General features: G+C 35.5%; 1 protein-coding gene across 19 annotated transcripts in view; it reads right to left on the bottom strand.

The window, feature by feature from the left end:
- CLASP2 (cytoplasmic linker associated protein 2) overlaps window positions 1–21,694 on the bottom strand; it is a 177,246-nt gene that overhangs the window by 89,501 nt on the left and 66,051 nt on the right. For all 19 annotated transcript variants that reach the window (XM_027088246.1, XM_027088243.1, XM_027088245.1 and 16 more), the window contains 6 exons: window positions 17,632–17,711; window positions 15,264–15,356; window positions 12,240–12,385; window positions 9,314–9,449; window positions 3,536–3,606; window positions 410–469 (listed from right to left, as the gene is read on the bottom strand). In XM_027088246.1, coding sequence (XP_026944047.1) covers window positions 410–469; window positions 3,536–3,606; window positions 9,314–9,449; window positions 12,240–12,385; window positions 15,264–15,356; window positions 17,632–17,711 — 586 coding nt within the window. The remainder of the gene's footprint in view (window positions 1–409; window positions 470–3,535; window positions 3,607–9,313; window positions 9,450–12,239; window positions 12,386–15,263; window positions 15,357–17,631; window positions 17,712–21,694) is intronic.

Genomic DNA, 21,694 nt, shown 5'->3' on the forward strand with positions numbered 1-21,694 from the left:
GAAAGCGCCAAGTCCTAACCACTGGACCACCAGAAAATTCCTCTTTCACTTTTTTAATCTCTTTCCTCTGAAAGGAAGTGCCTTTCTTCTATCTTAAATAATTCATTACTTGGTTAACTGCACCTCAGGAAACCTATCTCATGTGACTAGAAATACATTTTAAAATATTTGCCCAATTTAACCTGGAATACCTTATATAACCCATTTACTAAGAGACCCTCACTCACCCCACAAAGAAGAAAATCATAGCTGTAATGAATAAGAGGAGCACCACAGCTTTAAGGGAAAATCAGTGCTAATAACTGTTAAAGCAAAATGAGAAATAATGCAAAACCAGTCACATCAATTTCTAAAGAACCGGTGACAATGGGGAGGGGAGGGTGGTGGGACAGGAATAGTCAATGCATACCTTTCCAATGAATGAGTCTGCCACTCCTGCAACAACAAATCTAAAAATTCAAATGAACGCCTGAAAAATAAAGTTAATTATAACTAAATGTCATAACATTATATTAAGTTATATTAATTTATAACTAAATGTTAACACTTTCTTCTATAATATTCCACTTTGTCCCCTAAATTAAAGCATAAGACATGTTTTTAGATATCTTTACTGTCAAATAATTAATTAATTTAAAAAATAAATTTCTTTTGTATTTAGCTTTGGCTGCATTGGGTCTTCGTTGCTGGGTGCGGTCTTTCTCTAGTTGTGGCAAGTGGGGGCTACTCTTCGTTGCAGTGCACGGGCTTCTCATTGCAGTGTCTTCTCTTGTTGCAGAGCACAGGCTCTAGGCACGCAGGCTTCCAGAGTTGTGGCTCACGGGCTCAGTAGTTGTGGCTCACGGGTTCTAGAGTGCAGGTTCAGTAGTTGTGGTGCACGGGCTTAGTTGCTCCGTGGCATGTGGGATCTTCCCGGACCAGGGCTCGAACCCGTGTCCCCTGCATTGGCAGGCAGATTCTTAACCACTGTGCCACCAGGGAAGTCCCACTTAACTTATTTAAGGCTCCAACTATTCCTATGCTTAATAGTTCAAAAAGACCTTAAGGGTTCCCCATAATTTTAACTTAAAATGTTTGTCAAATATACAATTTAACTTAATTTAAAAGATATTTACCGAACACCTACTGCGTACTATAAACTGAAGACATACAATGGTGACCAAGAAAGCTGGGATGGATCTTCCATTTCTACATTTGTTCCCTTAAATATATATGCAAATGATTCTTAATCAAGTATTTGGTGTTTTCTCCTTAGCCTTCTGGTTCTTAACTTCTTCAACTGTCTCGTTCTTGAGCTTTTGTTCTTTCTTGGCATCTGACGACACAGCTCTGCCCTGTTTTTCTTCCTTTATTAACACTTTCCCTCCACCTACCCTTACATAGGTGCCCACCTGGTTGGTGCTGATCTCAGCCCACTTCCCTTTTATTGTCTTTTCTTGGGCAGTATCACCTGTACCCTTAGCTCTATCAGCTGTACTTCTCACACCTAGTCCTTTATCTCCAGCACTGGTTCTTCAATTCAGCCATTAAGTCAGAGTGTCAACCAGCTCACAGACATCTCTACACAGGCAGTGAGTGTCAACTCAAACACTACATACTGATACAGAACAACAAATTTAATTCTTACCCTCTCAATTCTACTCTTCGAGCCCATATGATACAGATTAGAAAAAAGAGAAACATGGAGGTTAAATTAATTTGCCCAAAGGATAGAGCACGGCCTTAAACCCTGGCATTCTGACTCTAGAGATCACAGTCTGAAGCACTTGACATCACCTTCCTCATCCATATCCAATTATCAAGACTCATTTCTATATCTGAAATCTCCTGATTATTGAATAAAACCTCCTTCAATCAATTATCATAAATACAGCTCTAGTTCAGACCCTGCCTCTCTTACATGAGCTGTAAGAAGTCCTACTTAGTTAAACCAATGCTTCTCATTGTCCCTTTTTTTTTTTTTTTTTTGCGGTACGCGGGCCTCTCACTTTGTGGCCTCTCCCGTTGCAGAGTACAGGCTCCAGACGCGCAGGCTCAGCGGCCATGGCTCACGGTCCTAGCCGCTCGGCGGCATGTGGGATCTTCCCGGACCGGGGCACGAACCCGTGTCCCCTGCATCGGCAGGCGGGCTCTCAACCACTGCGCCACCAGGGAAGCCCTCATTGTCCCTTTTTAATTGCTGTTCATAGCTGAAATAAAAACTAGGATGGATGACATTACCTCCTCACCAAAAACTGCTAATGGAACAATATCAAAATTTCTCTTCCTGACATTCAAAGCCTTCTATACTTTGACTTCAACCTATCCCCTTCTTCCCCTCAGTCAGTCTCTTTTCCTACTGAATCCTCCCATTTATCATGTGTTTTGGCCTCAGTGGTCTGTCCAATGGCTCTGCAGCACACAGCATAGCTTTCCATCTCTGTGTACATTATACCCCACTCTCTTCCCTTATAGGTACTGAATTCTCCCCATTTGCAAGGTAATTTTCTGATGCATTTCCTGACTTCCTCTTCTCTGTCACATTCCTATTTCTCCAATTACCATTTTCTTCAGTGTAAGACAGAGACTGGTAAACCTTTTCTGTAAAGGGCCAGATAGTAAATATTTTAGGCAGTAAATATTTTAAACTTTGAGAAGCATATACATAGTCTCTATTTTATATATTTTTCTTTCCCCCTTTTTAACTACCCTTCAAAAATGTAAAAAACAGTCTTAGCTTGTGGGCCACAGAAAACTAGACTGTTGGACAGATTCGACCAGTGGGCTGTTGTTTGCCGACCCCTGACATAAGAGAGAGGTAATTAAACAACTGTCCCAAAACTCCGAATCACTTACAGGTAATAATGATGTCTTATTTTTCCTAACATTCAAAGTACTTAAATAAACATAGTTATCAAACAAAAAAGGGGAAAGAGTTCTTTACAATTTTCTTAAATATCCAATGCACAAATCTTGTTTTTGCTGTCTTAATTATTCGTGGAGATAGTGATGATATTAAAGATTGTAGAAACCATAAGGAGAGAGAGAGATACTGACAGACTGACGTGTTATGGCTGCATACTCTGTGCCAAACACTATGTTCAATTCTACCATTGTGTTTCTCATTTAACCCTCACAACTCCATGGGGTCCACATTATTAGCCCCACTAACATACGAAAACACTGAGGTTCAGGGCAGTTAAAATAACTGCCTGCGGTAGGACAATCAGTCACAGTGGTAGGATTCTAGGTAAGGGCTGACTCTAGACTCCATACTCTCTGAATACCAAACAACTAGTGGCCCAAATAAACCAAACCTTAATAGGATAAAACTGAGAAATGTGCATAGCCATAATAAGCACTTCGTTCCTTTTTCCCTTATATAACATACAAATTATGTTAAATTTTATGTTAAATTTATGTTAAATGATTAAAAAATTTTAATAAGGTTTCTAGAAGGCAAGAAATTGATGACAACTAATTTTTGCACCCAACTAAGAACTAAACATAATGCAATATCCAACATAAAGCTATAGTAAGTTTTTTCAAAACTTACCTCCTTACAGGAACTGATTTTGATGTGCAATTGCTTGTTATTAAAGGTATAAGTCTGGGTACATGAGTATGCTGAAAAAGATATTTTAGAAGAGGTTTAAAAATACTGTGTACTTTACATAATCTCTTCTTCTATTTGCCTTGCATTCAAGTATTTAGCTGTATTAGAACAGAACAAAAATACCATAAAATCAGATTTTGAAAGAAATTAAGACCAGTCAGAAAGTTTCCCCAAATTAAAGTAATAGTAATGATATAGTTTCACAAGGGCAGATGTGATTGTAATATTAAATAATAAAGACAAGTTAACTGTATAAATACAGATAACTGTTAGGACAGTGTACTTTGAGGGGATGGAGCACTAAGAGGGACCAGGCATGTACTGGTCTTATTTTCTGACGTCCTGCTACTGCTGGAGAAGACAGTAACTGCTATGTCATCAAAGCAGGTTATCAGAGTGAATAACTCTGTGAATGTACATAACTACTGTGAATGTACTTTGAAATGGTGATTTTAATTGAACTTTCATCCTGGCTGAACCACAGCTCTCTAGAATTCAGGTAAAGGTCAGTATATACAATCTTCTGGTTTCTATTAGTAATTCTTATGTTCTTCTTTAGTGAAGCAAACACTAAAAAGTTCATAATTGACACAAGAATAAAATAGTAACCTAAGCATACGTATTTGATGTTTTAAATCTCCTATTTTTCTTCTGAGCTAATGGTACAGGTTGGGTTCTCTAGGAGGCAGGCTCTGAGATGGAGTTTAGCATTCAGGATATTAAGAAGTGCTCTTGGGATCAACACCAGTGGAAGTGAGGAGAAGAAAGCAGGAGTGAGCAGAAGAAGAAATCAATCTGTGATATGGCCTGAGGACATCTTTGCCCAAAGCTGAAGCTTTGGGAAGCTCTGGAGCTAAAATGGTCCTTCAGAGTAGTCTCAAATTGGTCTAAGATAGCCACAGCACTATACTTCCACATCAATCAGTTATTAGATATGGGCCATAACCAGGAAGAGGCAAGACTTTGGGAAAAGCAGCTCTCTGCAAGCTGAGGCAATCCTTGAAGAGGCTGGCAGCTGAAGACTGTCTGCCCACATTGCTTCCAGTCCTGGGGAAACAAGTCTTTCAGTGAAGGAGAACGTGAATGGCACATCAGTGTGTGCCACAACTAACTCAACCAAAATTAGAGGGAAAACTTTTTTCAGTTCCTACAGAGGGAAACCACCCACAGACCTGAAGTTGTTCAAATGAGGATAATGCAACACAGTGCTGACCTGAATATTATTCAACTGTTACATTCAGCGTGGAAGGGCTCTGTGGACCCGGCTCCCTTAGAGCATCCAGAAGAACCCATCCTCAAACATTACTGTGGTGTTAAAGCTCAAGGAGACTCCCTAGCCACAACATACTACATAGGAGGTCTCACCTACCTTCTTCCTCCTCTCTCATAACCTCCTCAAAACCCTACTGCTGACTGATTAACCCACATCCAACACAGTGGCAGCGATGGGGCAAAAGACTAACCTAACTATTGCTACACCATATTCGGGGGAGCTATACCAAAGGAAAATAAAAAGTGACCCTCACAATGTGTCTTACAGATGACACATTGTCTTACAGATGACACACAGATGACACCCTTACAGATGACACATTCAACCAAACACCAAGTCAGAACCTGGGAAACAAAATTAGAAAACAGGAAATAATGTAAAAAAACAACAACATAACACCCGATTTGTATTTTCAGTGAGATCATAAGATAGTAAGTAGAATTTAAAGGAATTTTTCCTGAGAACATATACAGCTGTAAGACAGAAAACAAAAAAATATTTAGGAAATGATAAATGACAAACAGGAGCAATAAATAAATGATCCATGAAAACTAACATAAATTTAAGGAAACTTCATTTTAGTCAGAAATCTGGCTCCACTATGTAAAGAAAGCACTAATGAAAGATGATCTACTCCAAGGCCTGCCGTGAGGTAACTCCTGACACAGAGACTCTTCTATAAAGCCTCCTAAGGTGGTGTTTTGTTTTAAATTAAAAAATCAAATGATATCTAACTTATTATAGAAACAATAAAAAGTTAAGAAAACAATTGAGTGAAAAGACATAATTCTGAGGGAAAAGAAATGTGAACCTAAAGTCCAATTTTTGAGTTCTTGTAAAAGGGCAAAGAAAAGCATTTTGAAATATGCAAAGATAAATATATATGAAAATTGAGAACACACTAAAATCAAACAAAAATTTTAAATGGGAAGAGTTTCCTAATAAAGATTGGGCAGGAATAAAGGCAGCAAAAAAAAAAAAAAAAAAAGCAATTAATTTCAATTGCTGAAAATGAAAATGTCTTTGGCTCAATTTAATTTAATGGTTAAGGGAAAAAAAATGACATGAATAAGATAAAATATATACTTTTTAAAAGGCTGGAGAAGTAAAACAGAGGTTTTATTCCTGACATCGACAATGAGTAAGAAACTTCTAAGAAAATAATGAAACAGGTAAGGAGCAAATACAATGAACATAAAACAGAAAAGACAGGAAAGAAAAAATACTATTTCAAGATGGTAGTAGTCAAAAACTTTCACCCATAAAGTGAAGCAAGAATTGTTAGGAAAATAAAGTTGATAAAAACTAGAATCAGAATTTGCCAGATAAAGCAGTTTTTTAAAAAAATGAGACCATGAAGAATTTGAATAATAAACAAACTAGATTTAGTAATGAATAAAGTACCCTATAAATGAATTTCATACTTTGCAAATACTAAAAGACAATCTAAATTTATGATGTATTAGGATACTAACAAAATTCAGGTTATTCAATGAAGAAGAAATTGTGTGATCAGAATATCATGAGATTACAAGATGATAAGAACAACAAAAGAACCATCTGAAAATGCAAACAATATCCTTATGTAATTCAAAGAGAAAGTTGAAATGGAAATTACAAATGATTGAGAATTATAAAATAAAGAGAATGTGATAAATCTAAATCACTGGATGCTGCTAATGCCAAACTCAGAAGAAAACATTATAATAAGAAAGCGTTATAATATTAAACAACAAAAACTATGACAAATTACCTAAGGATATACCACAAAAATCTAGGGGAAAAAAAAGAGGTAAGCCACAGCAAGTCAAAGAAAGGAATTAAGAAACACAAATGTAGAAACTAAAGAACTAGAAAAAATTAAAGAACCCCATTGGTACCAATAAAACAAACTGGAAGCTTATAAAAAATCCATAACAATACCTCTAGCAAGTGTTTTTTTTTAAAAAGAACATATAATAATATAATAAGAAAAAAATGGCAATATAACCACAGTGGAAGAAACTTTTTTTAAAATTAACAGTATACAACCTCATGCCAAAGAGTCTTAAAATCTATATGAAATAGATATTCTGAGAAAACACAAATAACCAAGAATACTTCAAAAAGAGATGCAAGAACGCCCAGTCTAAACCACCAGAAATGTTATTGGATAACTTTGAGTCAGCAAACCCTAATAACAAAATATGTTAAACAACAGAAAAATTACAGAAAATTCTACAAAAGATTCATATTAAGTAAATACCAAAATCTTAATTAGCCAACTGCATCTAGCAGCATCATATGGTACAATGATCAAGCAGAATTTAGCTCATGAATGTACAATGGATAAATGAAAAGAGACAACCATTTCTAAAGATATTAAAGGGATATATGACAAGATTCCACATCTATTGCTGACCAAAATTTAGCAAAATAGAAATAGGAGGAAATTCTCATAACCTAATGTAAACTATCGAGAAAGTTATCCCAGACATCATATTTAAAGCACTCCCATTAAACACAGGGATAAAACAAAGATTTCAATAATTTCCACTATTTTTGAACACTGTTATGAAGGTGCCAGATTTAGTGAAGCTTACAAAAATATTAAAACAGAAAGAAATGAACATTTCCATAGATAGATTCATAGATTTCTTCATAGGCACTGGATTTAATTGCTGAAAAAAACCTTCTGGTACAGCAGTATTAGAAAAAAACATCACTTAACAGGAGAGGACAAACTGATCACAGAAACTGAAAAGGCATTTAAAAAACAGACCCATATATTTAGGGAAATTTACTACATGAAAACAGTGGTATTTTAAGAAAAGACTGAACTGTAATTCACTACGTGCCACTGGGTCAAATGGCTTTGTATTTGGGGGAAAATGAAGTTATATACCTGTATTTCACACAGAAATAAAACTGAGTTAGACCTAAACCTAAGAAACAAAATCATGAAAGTTTTAAACAATTGAATATTTTTATAATTGAGAAATGGGGAAGGTTGTTTTAACTATAACAAAAACCACAAAAGGAGCATTGTCTCAAAGCAAAAAAATTTCAAAGTTCTATATATAACAAACAATAACTTAAACAATATTTGAAGAATTGACAAACTGGTAGAAAATATTTGCAACATAGAATTAATTTACAATCATCCTTCAGTGTCCACAGGGGTGGTTCCAAAATCTGTGGATGCTCAAGTCCCTTATATAAAATGGTGCAGTATTTGCATAAAACCTACACATATCCTCCTGTATACTTTAAGTCATCTCTAGATTACTTATTATAGTTAATACAATGTAAATGATAAGTAAATAGTTGTAATTACTGTAAATGTTCTATAGATGCCAGCAGGAGGCAAATTCAAGTTTTGCTTTTTGGAATTCTCTGGGATTTTTTTCCCCCAAATATTTTTGATCTGAGGTTGGTTGAACCCACAGATGCAGAACCCATGGATAAGGAGGGCTGACTGTTCTTAAAACATATAAAAAAGGCCTTAGAAATAAGTGAGGAAAAAATGCACAAAGTATAAACTGGCAATCCAAAGAAAAACTATTAAAGGAAAAAAAATACCTAATGTCTCTAATAATGCAAGAAATGCAGAGTAGAATATGAAATAATATTTCAATTATTAAATTTTTAAAACCTTTAAGATACTAATAATGCTCAATGTTGGTAAAGGGTGGAGAGAAAGAACTTCATAAACCTCAGGGAGAAGAATGGTGAGGACAATTTAATATTATGTTCTTTAATAGAGAACTGATTTAGACATTAAAAAGAATTATATGTATGGACAAGGGAAGCTGCCCAAGTACATGAAGTTTAAAAAGCAAGTGTAAAAAAACATTATTTTTACATATATGTAAAATATAAATGCTACATTTACATTTTGTAGTAAATACAATTTGTATAGGCAAGAACAGAAGTTTGGAAAAGTACATACTGAATGGCTAGTGTGGTTAGTTGCAGAAGAGCAGAATTCAAGTGTGGAAGATTTATTCTTTTTAACTCTGTTCTTTTGGGCACCTTCAAGATGTGGATGATGAGAAATATTAAGAATTTGTCTGTCATCTTTTACCACTGCCTGTAACTTTTTTATTGTTTTACATTTGCCTGCTACCACCTATAACATGGTTATACACACACACACACACACACACACACACACACACTCACACATGTACATGCATATTATGTCTATTACATTCTGTATGCAAGCATGTTTACTTTGTAATCCTCTGTACTATTTAAATGTTCAATAATAACTGTGTATTACTTTTATTATCAGAAAAATAATTCAAATGTAATTTTCCTTTGGGGTTGAAAAAAATACTAATGATTTATTTAAGTACACTGAGAGAGAGACATACAGACAGAGAGGTGGACAAACACACAGAGAGAAAGATAGAAAAAAGAGAAGAAAAGAAAAGAAAAGAAAGGAAAAGAAAAGAACCTACCCGAATTATGAATCTGATTGCTGCACATCCAGAAGTTGCCATGACTTTTGCACTATTGGGGACGAGATTAAAAAGTGTAGGTACAATGGCTTCAGCGCCATGATCAAACTTGTTTCCCAAAACTGTTGAAAGATGGCTATAAAGGAAGACAGAAAAATGTTTTCTAAAAAAATAGTTTAACATTAAATATAGGTAGGACCATACAATTTTAAAATATTCTTTTACTGAATTAACAAAATTTTTATTTTAACCAGTTCCAATGGCAGAAAAACAAAAGAGAGAAAGGCAAGTGCAGATATTACCTATTTCCTTCTTTTCCCCGTCCTTTGACTGTCTAGTGCAAAGTTGAAATTTGGCATTTTAACCATCTCTTCGCAATGCAGAAGTCATCTGATCTCAGAATTTAACCATTAACATGACATGTAAAACACTCAGCTCTGACTGTCCTGAACTTTAGTCTTTAACCATCAGATATTTCCATTCTGATGCCCCAATATCAATCTTAAATTCAACATATTTTACAAATAAGTAAAATCTTTCCCAAATCAGTACTCCTCTATTTATTTCTTTTTTTTCTTTTAATTTTATTTTTGGCTGTGTTGGGTCTTCATTGCTGCATGCGGGCTTTCTCTAGTTGTGGTGAAGCGGGGGCTACTCTTCATTGCATGTGTGGGCTTCTCATTGTGGTGGCTTCTTTTGTTGTGGAGCATGGGCTCTAGGCACATGGGCTTCAGCAGTTGTGGCGTGCAGGCTCAGTAGTTGTGGCTCGCGGGCTCTAGAGCACAGGCTCAGTAGTTGTGGTGCATGGGCTTAGCTGCTCTGTGGCATGTGGGATCTACCCAGACCAGTGATCAAACCCATGTCCCCTGCATTCACAGGCGGATTTTTAACCACTGCGCCACTAGGGAAGTCCCAGTATTTCTCTATTTCTATTAATGAGAAATATTAATATTTCGGTCACAAATACTCCCTGACATCTTTGGTGTAGGATTTCAGAATTCTTGATTGAAAACAGAACTCTACCATACATTGATTAGTTGGGTGACTCTAAGGACATCTGTCTTCTCTTTCCAAATTTGTAGTTAAACAACTAATCCAGGCTAATTAATTTAATATGATTTTGGGTAAAACACTTAGGAAGAATGCTGTAATTATAGTTCTGACAATGTTTGTGGAATTATTTAATTTCTATATACTTATATCTTATTTAAAATACATGGTTGGGGTACAGTTAGTTCCAGAATTTCAGGTTCCTGGTTCAAAGAGGTACTCAGACTCAGACTTACTTACTAGTGTTCAGTTATACCTTCAGTTTTCCCATGTGAAACTCAAATCAGAAACAGAGAGGTGCCACCTGTGCCCAGATGTTGCTGTCTTCCTTTAAAGAGTGTAAGAGTTTTGTTCTGGTAGGCCAGTGATGTACTTTGGAATCAGCTTGATCCTTATAAGCTTACTGGGAGGGGTGGCCTGAGAATACTGCAGAGTACTCAGCCTCCAGAGTAGCCTGAACAGTCCTATTCCTATCCAACAGCCTTTCTGGGGTCTCTACTGAATGCCCTGGGTGTTCAACAACGTTTCTCCAGTCTGGCTCATCAGAACTTGAACCTCTCCCGGCCCAGGTGAACTCTGGGAATTGCTGTTTATCTTATAGCTTCCAGTAGTTCTTTCCAGTCCTCAGGGAGTTGTACCTTTCACATGCACAGATTAGTATTCAACTAGACTCATGGGATCCCCTGTGCAGATTTCTATAGCTCTTTTTCTGTATGTCTCTCCTCTCCAGTGTTCTGCACTGCAAATTTTAGCCACTTCAGCTTTCGGAACCTCCAATCTGTTTCTTCTTCAACTCAGTAAAACTCCCTTGCTCTGCCTGTGTTCTCCCTCCCTCTCCACGGTCCAGAAAATGTATCCAGGTCAAAACTGTGCTGATCATACTGTTCAACTGACTTGTTTGTTTCAAGAATTACACTCCTGCTCTGCCTGCTGTCCATCATCTGTACACAGTTGTCTTAACATATTTTCTCCAGTTTTCTGCAAAGGGGCTAATCCTGTACCAGTTGTTGCATCATGGCAAGAAGCAGAATTCTCATCACGGACTATTTTTGGAGGTTACAATTTGTGGATTTTTGTTTTGTTTTTCTATCAAGACATATTCAATTATTTTGGTATATTGACTTGCATCTAGCAATCTTACTATATATTCCCTTACTTATAATAATTTATCTATCAATTCTTATCATTTTCTGCATGGATAGTTATATCATTTGTTAATAAGGGCAGTTTTGTTCCTTTTCTTGCAATCCTCATAGTTTTTATTTCCTGAGGGGTTTTTTATTTGTTTATTTATTCTGTTCTGACTAGGACATCTAGTACAATCCAGATTATGAATATTAATAGTAGGCATCTTTGTGTTCCCTCTCTTCAAAGGAATACAACAACATATACAACAAAGTATTCTGGTCGGGAGAAGTGGTAAAAGAAGTTTAAGTGTTCTACCATGCTTAAATTTTAGAAAAATATAAACATACAGAATAGGTTTAGACTTTGATAAGTTAATGATGCATGTTATAATTCCAAGACAACTGCTAAAATATCAGAAATAAAAAGCTTAATATCCAAATTAGCAAAGATAAAGTTACATATAGCCAGTTCTCAGACCCATTCACTTTATTCTTATACTCACAGAGTTAGTGACCAAAAATCCACCAGTAGATTTTAGACATATAAACATATTTTAAGGTTGGTATAAAGTGCTATTAAGAAAGATTTTTTTAAAATCACACAAATTTAATCCTTATATATATAATTTTTGGAATATATATATGCTTTTTTGGGGTTATCCTGCTAATGCTTTACTGAATAATCACTGAATCAATGAGTACAAAATTCATTCATAAAAAATACTTATCACAAAAAAGAATATACTTACGCCACAGTAATGCAAGCTTCTCTAACCACCTGGGATCTAAGATCCTTAGCTGAAAGTTTAAGTGCTCCATCCAACAAGCGTAAATGTTGGAAAAAGCAATCATATTGTGCAGCTCCAGCAACAAGCAATGATCGAATTTTCTTAAGCTGAAATAAAGAGAATTTTCATTACTGACGTTAAAAAGTGGCAGTGCAAAAAAAAAAAAACTACCTAAACTTCACTACTGGAACAAAATTAAAAATTTTTTCATTATATTTCATTATATATTCAGACATTTTAACAGCATTAAATGTATCTTTATTAAATAAACATGCAAACAAACAAAAAAGCTTTCTGGAAAAGAACATTATAGATTTAATTATATGCATAATAGACATGTAATGTATGAGTAGGTAAGTAAATTTTAAAGTTTTAAGGGAGTCTTTTCAAAATTGTCACAAAATACACATTAAAATAAAGTTTACCATTTTAACCATTTTAAAGTATACAACTTAGTGGGAATAAGTACATTCAAAATGTTGTGCAACCATCACCACTATCTACTAAGAAGTCTATTTTTAAAAGAACCAAATTTGTAAACTATATTCATCCATAAGCAAAAGTAAAAAATCAAAAGGATCAACCATTAAGTCATCACCATCTCCAATATTTTAACATTATCACATTTACTTTGTGACACAAATAGCTCTTTCTCCCTATTTCTAAACCTTTAAGAATAGGATTGCCAAATGTTTTCCATATAAACATCATACATACCTAATAAAATTAATCAGTCAATTGAGATACACTCAGGTACACATCTGTGCTCACACATACAAGCTAAAAGTTTACCTATCATACCCATTATTATGTATAATTTCATATTAAATTCTGTGGTTTTCTAAATTTTTAAAGATATCTTTAAAGTTAAAGATGAATTAAGGATGGAAAACACAAAAATAAAATACTGTGGATATTAGAAAAACATCTGAAAGAATAGTTATACAATCTTAGGGTATATAAGGTAGGCAAACTATCATAAGCAGAAGAGAAATCAGAAGGCATCTAAACAACTAAAAAAAATTACAATATGGTAGGAAAAAATTATCTGCAATATATAAGTACAACACACAAGGAATGACAGTAAAATAAGAAAAAGACAAATAACCAAATATTAAATTGGGCAAAATAAATATAAGAAAATGTGTTCAACCATACTAGTGATAAGCAAATGCAAATTACAACAAAGACATCATTTGCCTTCATTAGATTGGCAAAAGTTAAAAAGACTCGATAGCACCCAGTAATAGCTCTTACTGTTAAGATCATGGATGCCTAATACCTTTGTTCAAAATATTTTGGCAATGTCTACTAAAATAAAATTGCATCTACTCTTTACCCACCAATCCACTTTTAAAAATTTAACCTACAAAAATAAAAACACCATTGTTATAAATATGTACAAGGATGTTTATTGCAATATTGTTAAAACAGCACAAAATATAAAAACAAGTCCATCCAAGTTTCTAGAAACATACAGTCCACCAAAACTGAATCAAGAATAAATAGATAATTTGAACAGTCCAATTGCTAGGAGTGAAATAGAATCTGCAATAAAAAAAACTCCCTGCAAACAAAGTCCAGGACTGGATGGCTTCACTGGGGAGTTCTACCAAATGTACAAAAAAGAACTTATACCAATCCTTCTCAAACTCTTTCAAAAGACTGAAGAGGAAGGAATACTCCCAAAATCATTCTATGAAGCCACCATCGCCCTGATACCAAAATCAGACAAAGATGCTATGAAAAAAGAAAATTATAGGTCAATATCTTTCATGAATATAGATGCAAAAATCCTCAACAAATATTAGCAAACTGAATCCAACAACACATAAAAAGGATCATACACCATGGTCAGGTTGGATTCATCCCAGGGTCACAGGATGGTTCAACATACACTAGTCAATGTGGTCAAAAACCATATGATCATCTCAACAGATGCAGAAAAAACATTTAATAAAATTCAACATCCATTCATGATAAAAACTCTTATCAAATTGGGTATAAAAGGAACATATCTCAACATAATAAAAGCTATTTTTGCCAAACCCACAGCCAATGGTTTATGCCAAACTCAAACCCAATACTCAATGGTGAAAAGCTGAAAGCCTTCCCACTAAAATCTGGAACAGGACAAGGATGGCCTCTCTACCACTTCTATTCAACTTAGAAGTTTTAGCCACAGAAATCAGACAAAAAAAGAAATTAAAGGTATCCAAACTGGAAGGGAAGAGGAAAATTGTCACTATATGCAGATGACATGATAATTCATATAGAAAACCCTAAAGACCCCACACAAAAACTATTAGAACTGATAAACGAATTCAGCAAGGTACCAGGATACAAAATTAGCATACAGAAATCTGTTGCATTTCTTTACATTAACAATAAACTATCAAAAAGAAAAAGTAAAAAAAAAAAAAATCCCTTTATAAATCACATAAAAAAAAAAAAACCTAGGAATAAACCTGAACAAGGAGATGAAAGACTTATATGCTGAGAACCATAACACGTTGATAAAGGAAACTAAAGATGATTCAAAGAAATCATCCCATGCTCTTGGATTGGAAGAATTAATTACTGTTAAATGCCATACTGCCCAAAGTAATCTACAGATTTAACGCCATCCCTATGAATTTACATTCCCACCAACAGTGCAGGAGGGTTCCCTTTACTCCACAACTATGTAACCCTAATGAGAGTCATGGTCCCTGGGCATCAATGAAGTTCAAAAAGTAGCACATGGGGAGACACTAACAAATGGGTGAGATAGGCTCCACCTGATTAGCAAAACAGAAAAAAATGGACCCTAACTAAGAAAAGGCCTATTATCTCAATGTGTTTTCCAGAAAGAAATGTTACCTATCAGACTCTCTATTTCATAAGCAAATACCAGATAGTACTACTATTGAATTTCCAAGTTTTTGAAAAAGAACATTGAAAAAACAAGGAGAGGGATAAGAAAATAAAAAATAAAAAACTTACTGCATTGGCACGCTGATCCCAGTCATGTTTGTCATCTGACAAAATTTCCCTGATTTTATTTAATGTTTCTTCAAGTTCTCGACTAGAATAGATCTTAAAGAAAAGATGCAAAATTATAACATTAATATTTCTTGCCACAGCAAAATTATGCCCTCATGTTCAAATAATCTTTCCAGTAATAGTATTATTTCCCATTCTAGCACCATTTTTAAATGGAGAATGAAAATACATTATAGATAATAATAAAATAAAATGCTTTGTCTTCCTTACCTATTACCCAGGTAAGGGTATTTCTCCATTCATGAGTAACTTCAAATATACTTTTAAAGTACTTTGTCATTTAAAAAACAAAATGCAAATATCCTACAGATTAGTAAAAACAGGACTGAGTTCTCAAAATGACTTCAGGTATATAACATATCTATTGCATCCGTATACTTATTATACAATATTGCAAAAGGACATGTTTTAGGTTAGTCCCTCCTCTGACCCTCTCAATAGACTGTAGCCAGGAGAGCTACATGCTTTATTCCCTCTGGAGCTAACTGTCTGCCAAACACCATTATCCTTTCATTCACTTAACAAATATTCACATAACAGGGATGTAACATTCTAGGCACTAAGGACACTATGGTGAGCAAAAAATAGGCATGGTCTTTGCCTTATGGAACTTATAATCTAGTCAGGGAAAGAAAAAAATTAATCAAATGATATAAAATATGAAATTGCAAATAGAAAGTATCACCAAGGAGAAGCACATACTGCCATGAAAGTATACATACAATAGGGGGTTTGAACTAGTTAGGAAAGTCAAGCTTGAATTGAGAGCTAAAGCATGAGGCAGACATCATTAGACAAAATAGAGAAAGATCAGCCTTCCCTGCAGTGAACAGCACGTGCAAAGGCTCTGTGACTGAAAGAAACTGAAAGAAGGCCAAGTACAGTAGTAAAGAGTGCAAAGGGGATCAGGGGAAGAGACAGTGACCCAAGGCCTAAGTCAGTCAGTGCACAGTATTTCTCTACATCACAGTCAAGGTTCAGAGGGGGCAAATGACCTAAATTAGTTCAGTTAGAGTGAATTTCAAAGTTTTACATGGTCAACTGCGGAAGAGGCAGAGGGTACTAAGGGAGTGAGGCTCGGACAGCTGCAGCCATGTTGCTGACCATGAGGGAAGACGATGCAGAAGAATCCAGAAATGAGACATAAGAAAGAATGGGGTCCTAGATACCATCTGAGTAGTACAAACAGATACTGCCAACAAATAGGCCCTATTTATATTTTCCACTTTCAATGGCCATTAAATTCCCCTTTTACTTAAAACAAAAACTTGCCAAAAACAAGAGTACAAAGGGGAGCAAGGCATGAGACAAGGCTGAAGAGACAGGAGTGGAACCAGATAAACATTTGTTACAGAGTGATTACTGGAGGCTTCTGAGCCTTTCCTGCCTCCCACTTTCCCTTCACAAAAGTCCTTCTGCCATATTTAAAAAGAAAGGCAGGTTCCTCTCCCACTCCTAATCTTATTATGATGCTTTGCTCTGGAATACAATGCCAGGCTCCCCCTTCCCTAACAAGGGAAAAAAGGGCCGACTCAAAAATTTACTTCAGTGAGGGGGTACATAATTTTTTAAACATTCTTTTAGAGGGCATACAGAGAGAAGAAGTTTGAATACCACTAAGTTAGGAATTGGTTGCAATAAAATAATTCCTAGGTTTCTAACTTGTGTAACTGATTAGGTTTCCACATATAAAACACTGGAAGAGTAGGTTTGAAAGGGGAAGATCATGAGTCCAGTTGTGGGCACGTTGAATTTGAGATGCCTCTGAGACATCTAAAAGGAGATGTCAAATAAACAATCAGTGGAAAAATTAGTTTCGCACTAAAGAGAGTTCTGGCTGAGCGATAAAAACCTGTGCATTACCTATGTAAAGGCAGGAAGTAAAGCCATGGATTTGAAGGAAGGAAGGAAATGGAGAGCGAGAAGAGAGGCCCAGAACCAACCCTTAAGAAATCTCAGTATTCAACAGTCAAGTAAAGAAGGATGTGGCTTTAAAGGAGAAAGAGATGAAGTGGACAGAAAAGTAGGAGGAAAAAAAATGGAAGAACATTGTATCACAGGCACCTTTAAAAAAAAAAAGTGGATGTAGTTGGACACTGCAATGTAATATGATTCAATGATATGGATTCAATTTTATTTCAGCCTCACTGAAAAAATCACTTGGAAGTCTAATTGTACCAACAAATAATAGTTTGTTAAGTCAATTCAGGAAGAAAAGAATTTGGAAAACAGGGACAAAAATAAATAATATTACGAACAGGCACATAGGCAATATTCATGGGGAATGCCACTTCACTGGCAGCCTTACCTGTATAGAAGGGACATCTGTAAAAGCCTTTATAAAATCATCTTCATCAACTGCTCCGGCACCTCCTTCCTTAGAAGCACCTGATAATTAAAAATAAATTTATTTTTTAAAGTTTACTTTTAAGCATTTTAGCACTGAGAACACCATGAAAAATATTAACTCTTTTGATATGAAAAAGGCATAATTTTGAGACATTCCATTTTATAAGAAGGTATTAAAAAAATCTCCAACTTTTCAGAAAAGAGAAGGTACTTAGCAGTAGTTGATTAACTCTCTATAAGGTACTAGATGAGGCTGGTAGTAGAACCCAAACTATAAGAACACAGCCCTCTCATCCCTCATTCAATGCAAGACCAAGGACACAAGAAATACAGGTGAAAGGATAAACATTTAAAAAGCTGAGCAGTCAGTTTATATAACCCTAAATGTCAATAATGATGCCAAATAAGTGAGGCAGAGGATCCACATGTGCTGCAGTGGTCAGGAAAGCAAATGTGAAAGAAATGAGGGTCTTGAAATTAACTTTAAATACACAAATGATTTTTTTATTGCACATACACAATAAAAAAGTAAACTTAATAGGCAGTAGTTGTTTAACAGCCAATAATTAGCTATTGTCTTTCAGCTCCAAATACACTATTTTATATTGTGATGCTGGGCCTAGGACTGAGCAAACCATTTTTCTGCTGATTCTAATGGTTTCCTGTTAAACTGTGTCAATAAGGATGCTGGAAAGAATGAGCTGAAGGAAGAAGGGACCTGCTCCTTCCTAACTACTTCCTCTTCTTGTCAGTAAAACCCTAGCAACTCTGGCAGGTTGCTCATTTCAGTAGCAGTTCCAGACTGCAGTTTTTCTAACATTCACTGAAACCAGCTCACTATGCCTGACAGAGACACCAGACAGCTAGTACCTGCTCCGCAGAGGTCAAGTCACAGCTCTGCAGGGCCTCTCCTCTAAGCCTCTATGTTTCAATAATTTTAAACTCATTTTGTTCTTCCAGCTTTAGGGGTAGGAGCTATTTACTGTGATTGCTACATCCATGATACTTTATTTTTTATTTTTATTTTTTTCAAATTAACCAGTATTTAAATGGGGAGGGGAGTTGTTTAGCAGAAGTAGTATGAATTATAAATATTATTTCCCGGGTAGTCAGCTGCTATATGTAATTGTTGTGCAGAAGACACTAAAATAGTGTCTTTGCTCTTAATGACAGTGGAGAAACCAGAATCAACAGAGGTAACTTGGTTTCATGGAGAACTGTCGTCACAAAGCTCAACTAAGGAATCTTAACACAGCTGCTGAGAGTACTGTGGTATAGGTAGCTGGGGAGGAGACACCTGTTTGGGGGGGAAGGAGAATAAAGCCAGGAAGGCTCTGCACTGATGGATTGTGAACCCGGCAGAAGGGTCAGTAATCTTCTCGCCTCCTCGGCCTCTTCCATGATACTTTAGTGTTCTCTTCTTGCATTCTTAATTCATCAATACCCATTTAACAAATTATATTAAATTCTCTCTGCAAAAATAACTTGTGGATTCTGTCTTCTAACTGAAATCTGGCTGATAACTCTATTATTTATTTTCTTCGTGGTAAAAATCCAACACATGAAATGGTTTTCAAATACCTAAGATGTACATTCCAATGGACAATTCACTTAAAAAATCTCTCTGGTTAAAAAATTAAACAGAAAATATCTCTTCAATTAAGTTTATCATCTACCAAAGGAAATATTAATACTGCAAAACTGGACTTAAAAAAAAATCATCCTAAAAAATAAAAAATACTCAGGATTTCCAAAGGTGTATAAAAAGCTCCTTATCTTAAAAACAAACAAAAACCTCAGAAGGTCTTTGTATATGCGTTTTAACAGCAATAAGAAATGGACCACAGAACAGCATAAAGTTTAAGGCAATATAAAACTGCAAATTAAAAGCAATGACAATTTCATAAACTAAAAGAGGAATGGATGTATGCTTGCTATAGGAAATTCAATTAGAAGAGTAAATAAATTATAGTTACTCCCTAGATATTAAAAAATCCAATAAAATAATAAAACTCCCAACCCCATAATCAGTACTAGTAACTAACTGATTACCTGAAAATAATCAGCTAAAGCAAAGAAACAAAAAGATAGCTAACCATATTATCTTAACATCTTATAAGATACTACATTCATTTACAATCTCTTAATATGGCAGGGTTTATTGCTTTCGACAGTGGGTCCTCTGATAGGAGTGCATATGCCTAGATTTTTACAATTTCTTCCCAATCTTTCACAGTTGTCTTTGTCTAAGCCACTGAACAGAAATTTCCTTAGGGACTGGTCCTTACCAAGCAGTTCCTAAACGTTCAACACAGTTTTCATAAAAACAAAGTTCTTTCCACATTCATTAATATATTTTGTTCCTTTATATTACCACTTCTTGCAAATTACTTTGTTACAATAATAAGAGCAACCATTAGGCAAGTTTGAGAACAAACAACTGACACCTAGAAAGTATACATCTCAAGTCGTAGAGGAGATCTGTGCAGATGTACCAGAGCAGAGCCAGTTAACAACCTTAGTGTACTAAAGTGTGGAAGACAGAAAGTTTTACAGAGGAATGGAGAAGTGAAGGGGAGATCAGTATGAAGGATTACTACAGTGTATATGCAGTTTACTAAGGTATCATACATACAACAGAATGCTAACGTCGATACATTAACCCGCCAGCCATAACACAATGTCAAAATCCTTCAAGGGGATGCAGAGCATCTGAACAGATCCCAGATAAGGCCAGAAAAATGTGCCAATGACTAAGGACATACATAGGAAAGTCTAACTTTGAAAGTCACAATTTACTCTAATCATAATTTCTTTATTATGCAGTAATTTCTTATGACTAGGGCCAAATAAGCTAGTAGGGAGTGGTGGGGGAGTAGAATATAATGGCTTTTAAAAGTCCCACAGAAGATGCAGAGACAAATAAATGCAGCCTTGTGACTATCTCAGATGTGACAGTTAGGTCTCTAAACCTGGACATGGGCATTACCAAATTTGGTAAGAACTTGCATGGTCTGAATAGTTAACCCTAATCTACCTCACTCTTACCTTGGAGAATCACTTTGTTTAAGCAGAGGGGCTGCTAATGGGAGTGTTTGGGATATACGAATAGTGTAAAGACAGAGGACATTTTGAGCTCCCCATTCTAACCTTGCTTATACCTTGCATGTATTACAAGTAAACCTTTTTACAATCCATGTTTGCCTAATGTTTCCCCTCACCTTGATTTTGACTGTCTGGCCTACAAAGTAGGAAAAGGATGCCTGCATAGGGAATAAACTGTTGAATGAACTGTTTTATCTCACAATCATCACTCCATTTTCTGATACAGCTTTAAAAAGTTCACCCCAAAATACTATAAAATCCCTTTAGCGCCAGCAAGGAGAATGAATTACATAAGAAGACAGTCAAAAAGAGTAATGGGCCACGAATAAACTGTTGAATAAACTGTTTTATCTTGCAATCATCACTCCATTTCCTGATACAGCTTTAAAAAGTTCACCCAAAAATGCTATAAAATCCCTTTAGCACCAGCAAGGAGAATGAATTACATAGGAAGACAGTCAAAAAGAGTAATGGGCTTTAATGTCAAATATTACTGCAAGAAAAGGAGAATGAGTGTGCACACCAAGAGGAGATGTGTTTAGATAAATTACGTTTGAGAGCAGGAGCACAAGTAGAGGTTGGGCTGAAGGGACAAGCGAAGCTGGCTTCCAATTCTACTAAAGCTCTTTCAAATATAACTGTGTTAACAATCATACCAGAAAATATTAATGGGCTGAAACAGAACAGAAGAGCTTTGCCCAGCTGTCTAACCACTCTAAAACAGAGGTCAGTAATTTTTTTCTGTAAAAGACAAGAGAGCAAATATTTTAGACTTTATGGGCCATATGGTTCCTGTTGCCATTTCTCAACTCTGCCATTGTAGCCTGAAAGCAGCCACAGACAATATACAATGAACAAGGTTGTATTCCAATAAAGCTCTAGTTGTGGACACTGAAATTTGAATTTCACATGGTTTT

The sequence above is a fragment of the Aethalodelphis obliquidens genome, unplaced genomic scaffold, assembly GCF_003676395.1.
Source record: "Aethalodelphis obliquidens isolate GAN/ISIS:26980383/991018 unplaced genomic scaffold, ASM367639v1 scaffold62, whole genome shotgun sequence".
In the NCBI taxonomy this organism is placed as follows: Eukaryota; Metazoa; Chordata; class Mammalia; order Artiodactyla; family Delphinidae; genus Aethalodelphis; species Aethalodelphis obliquidens.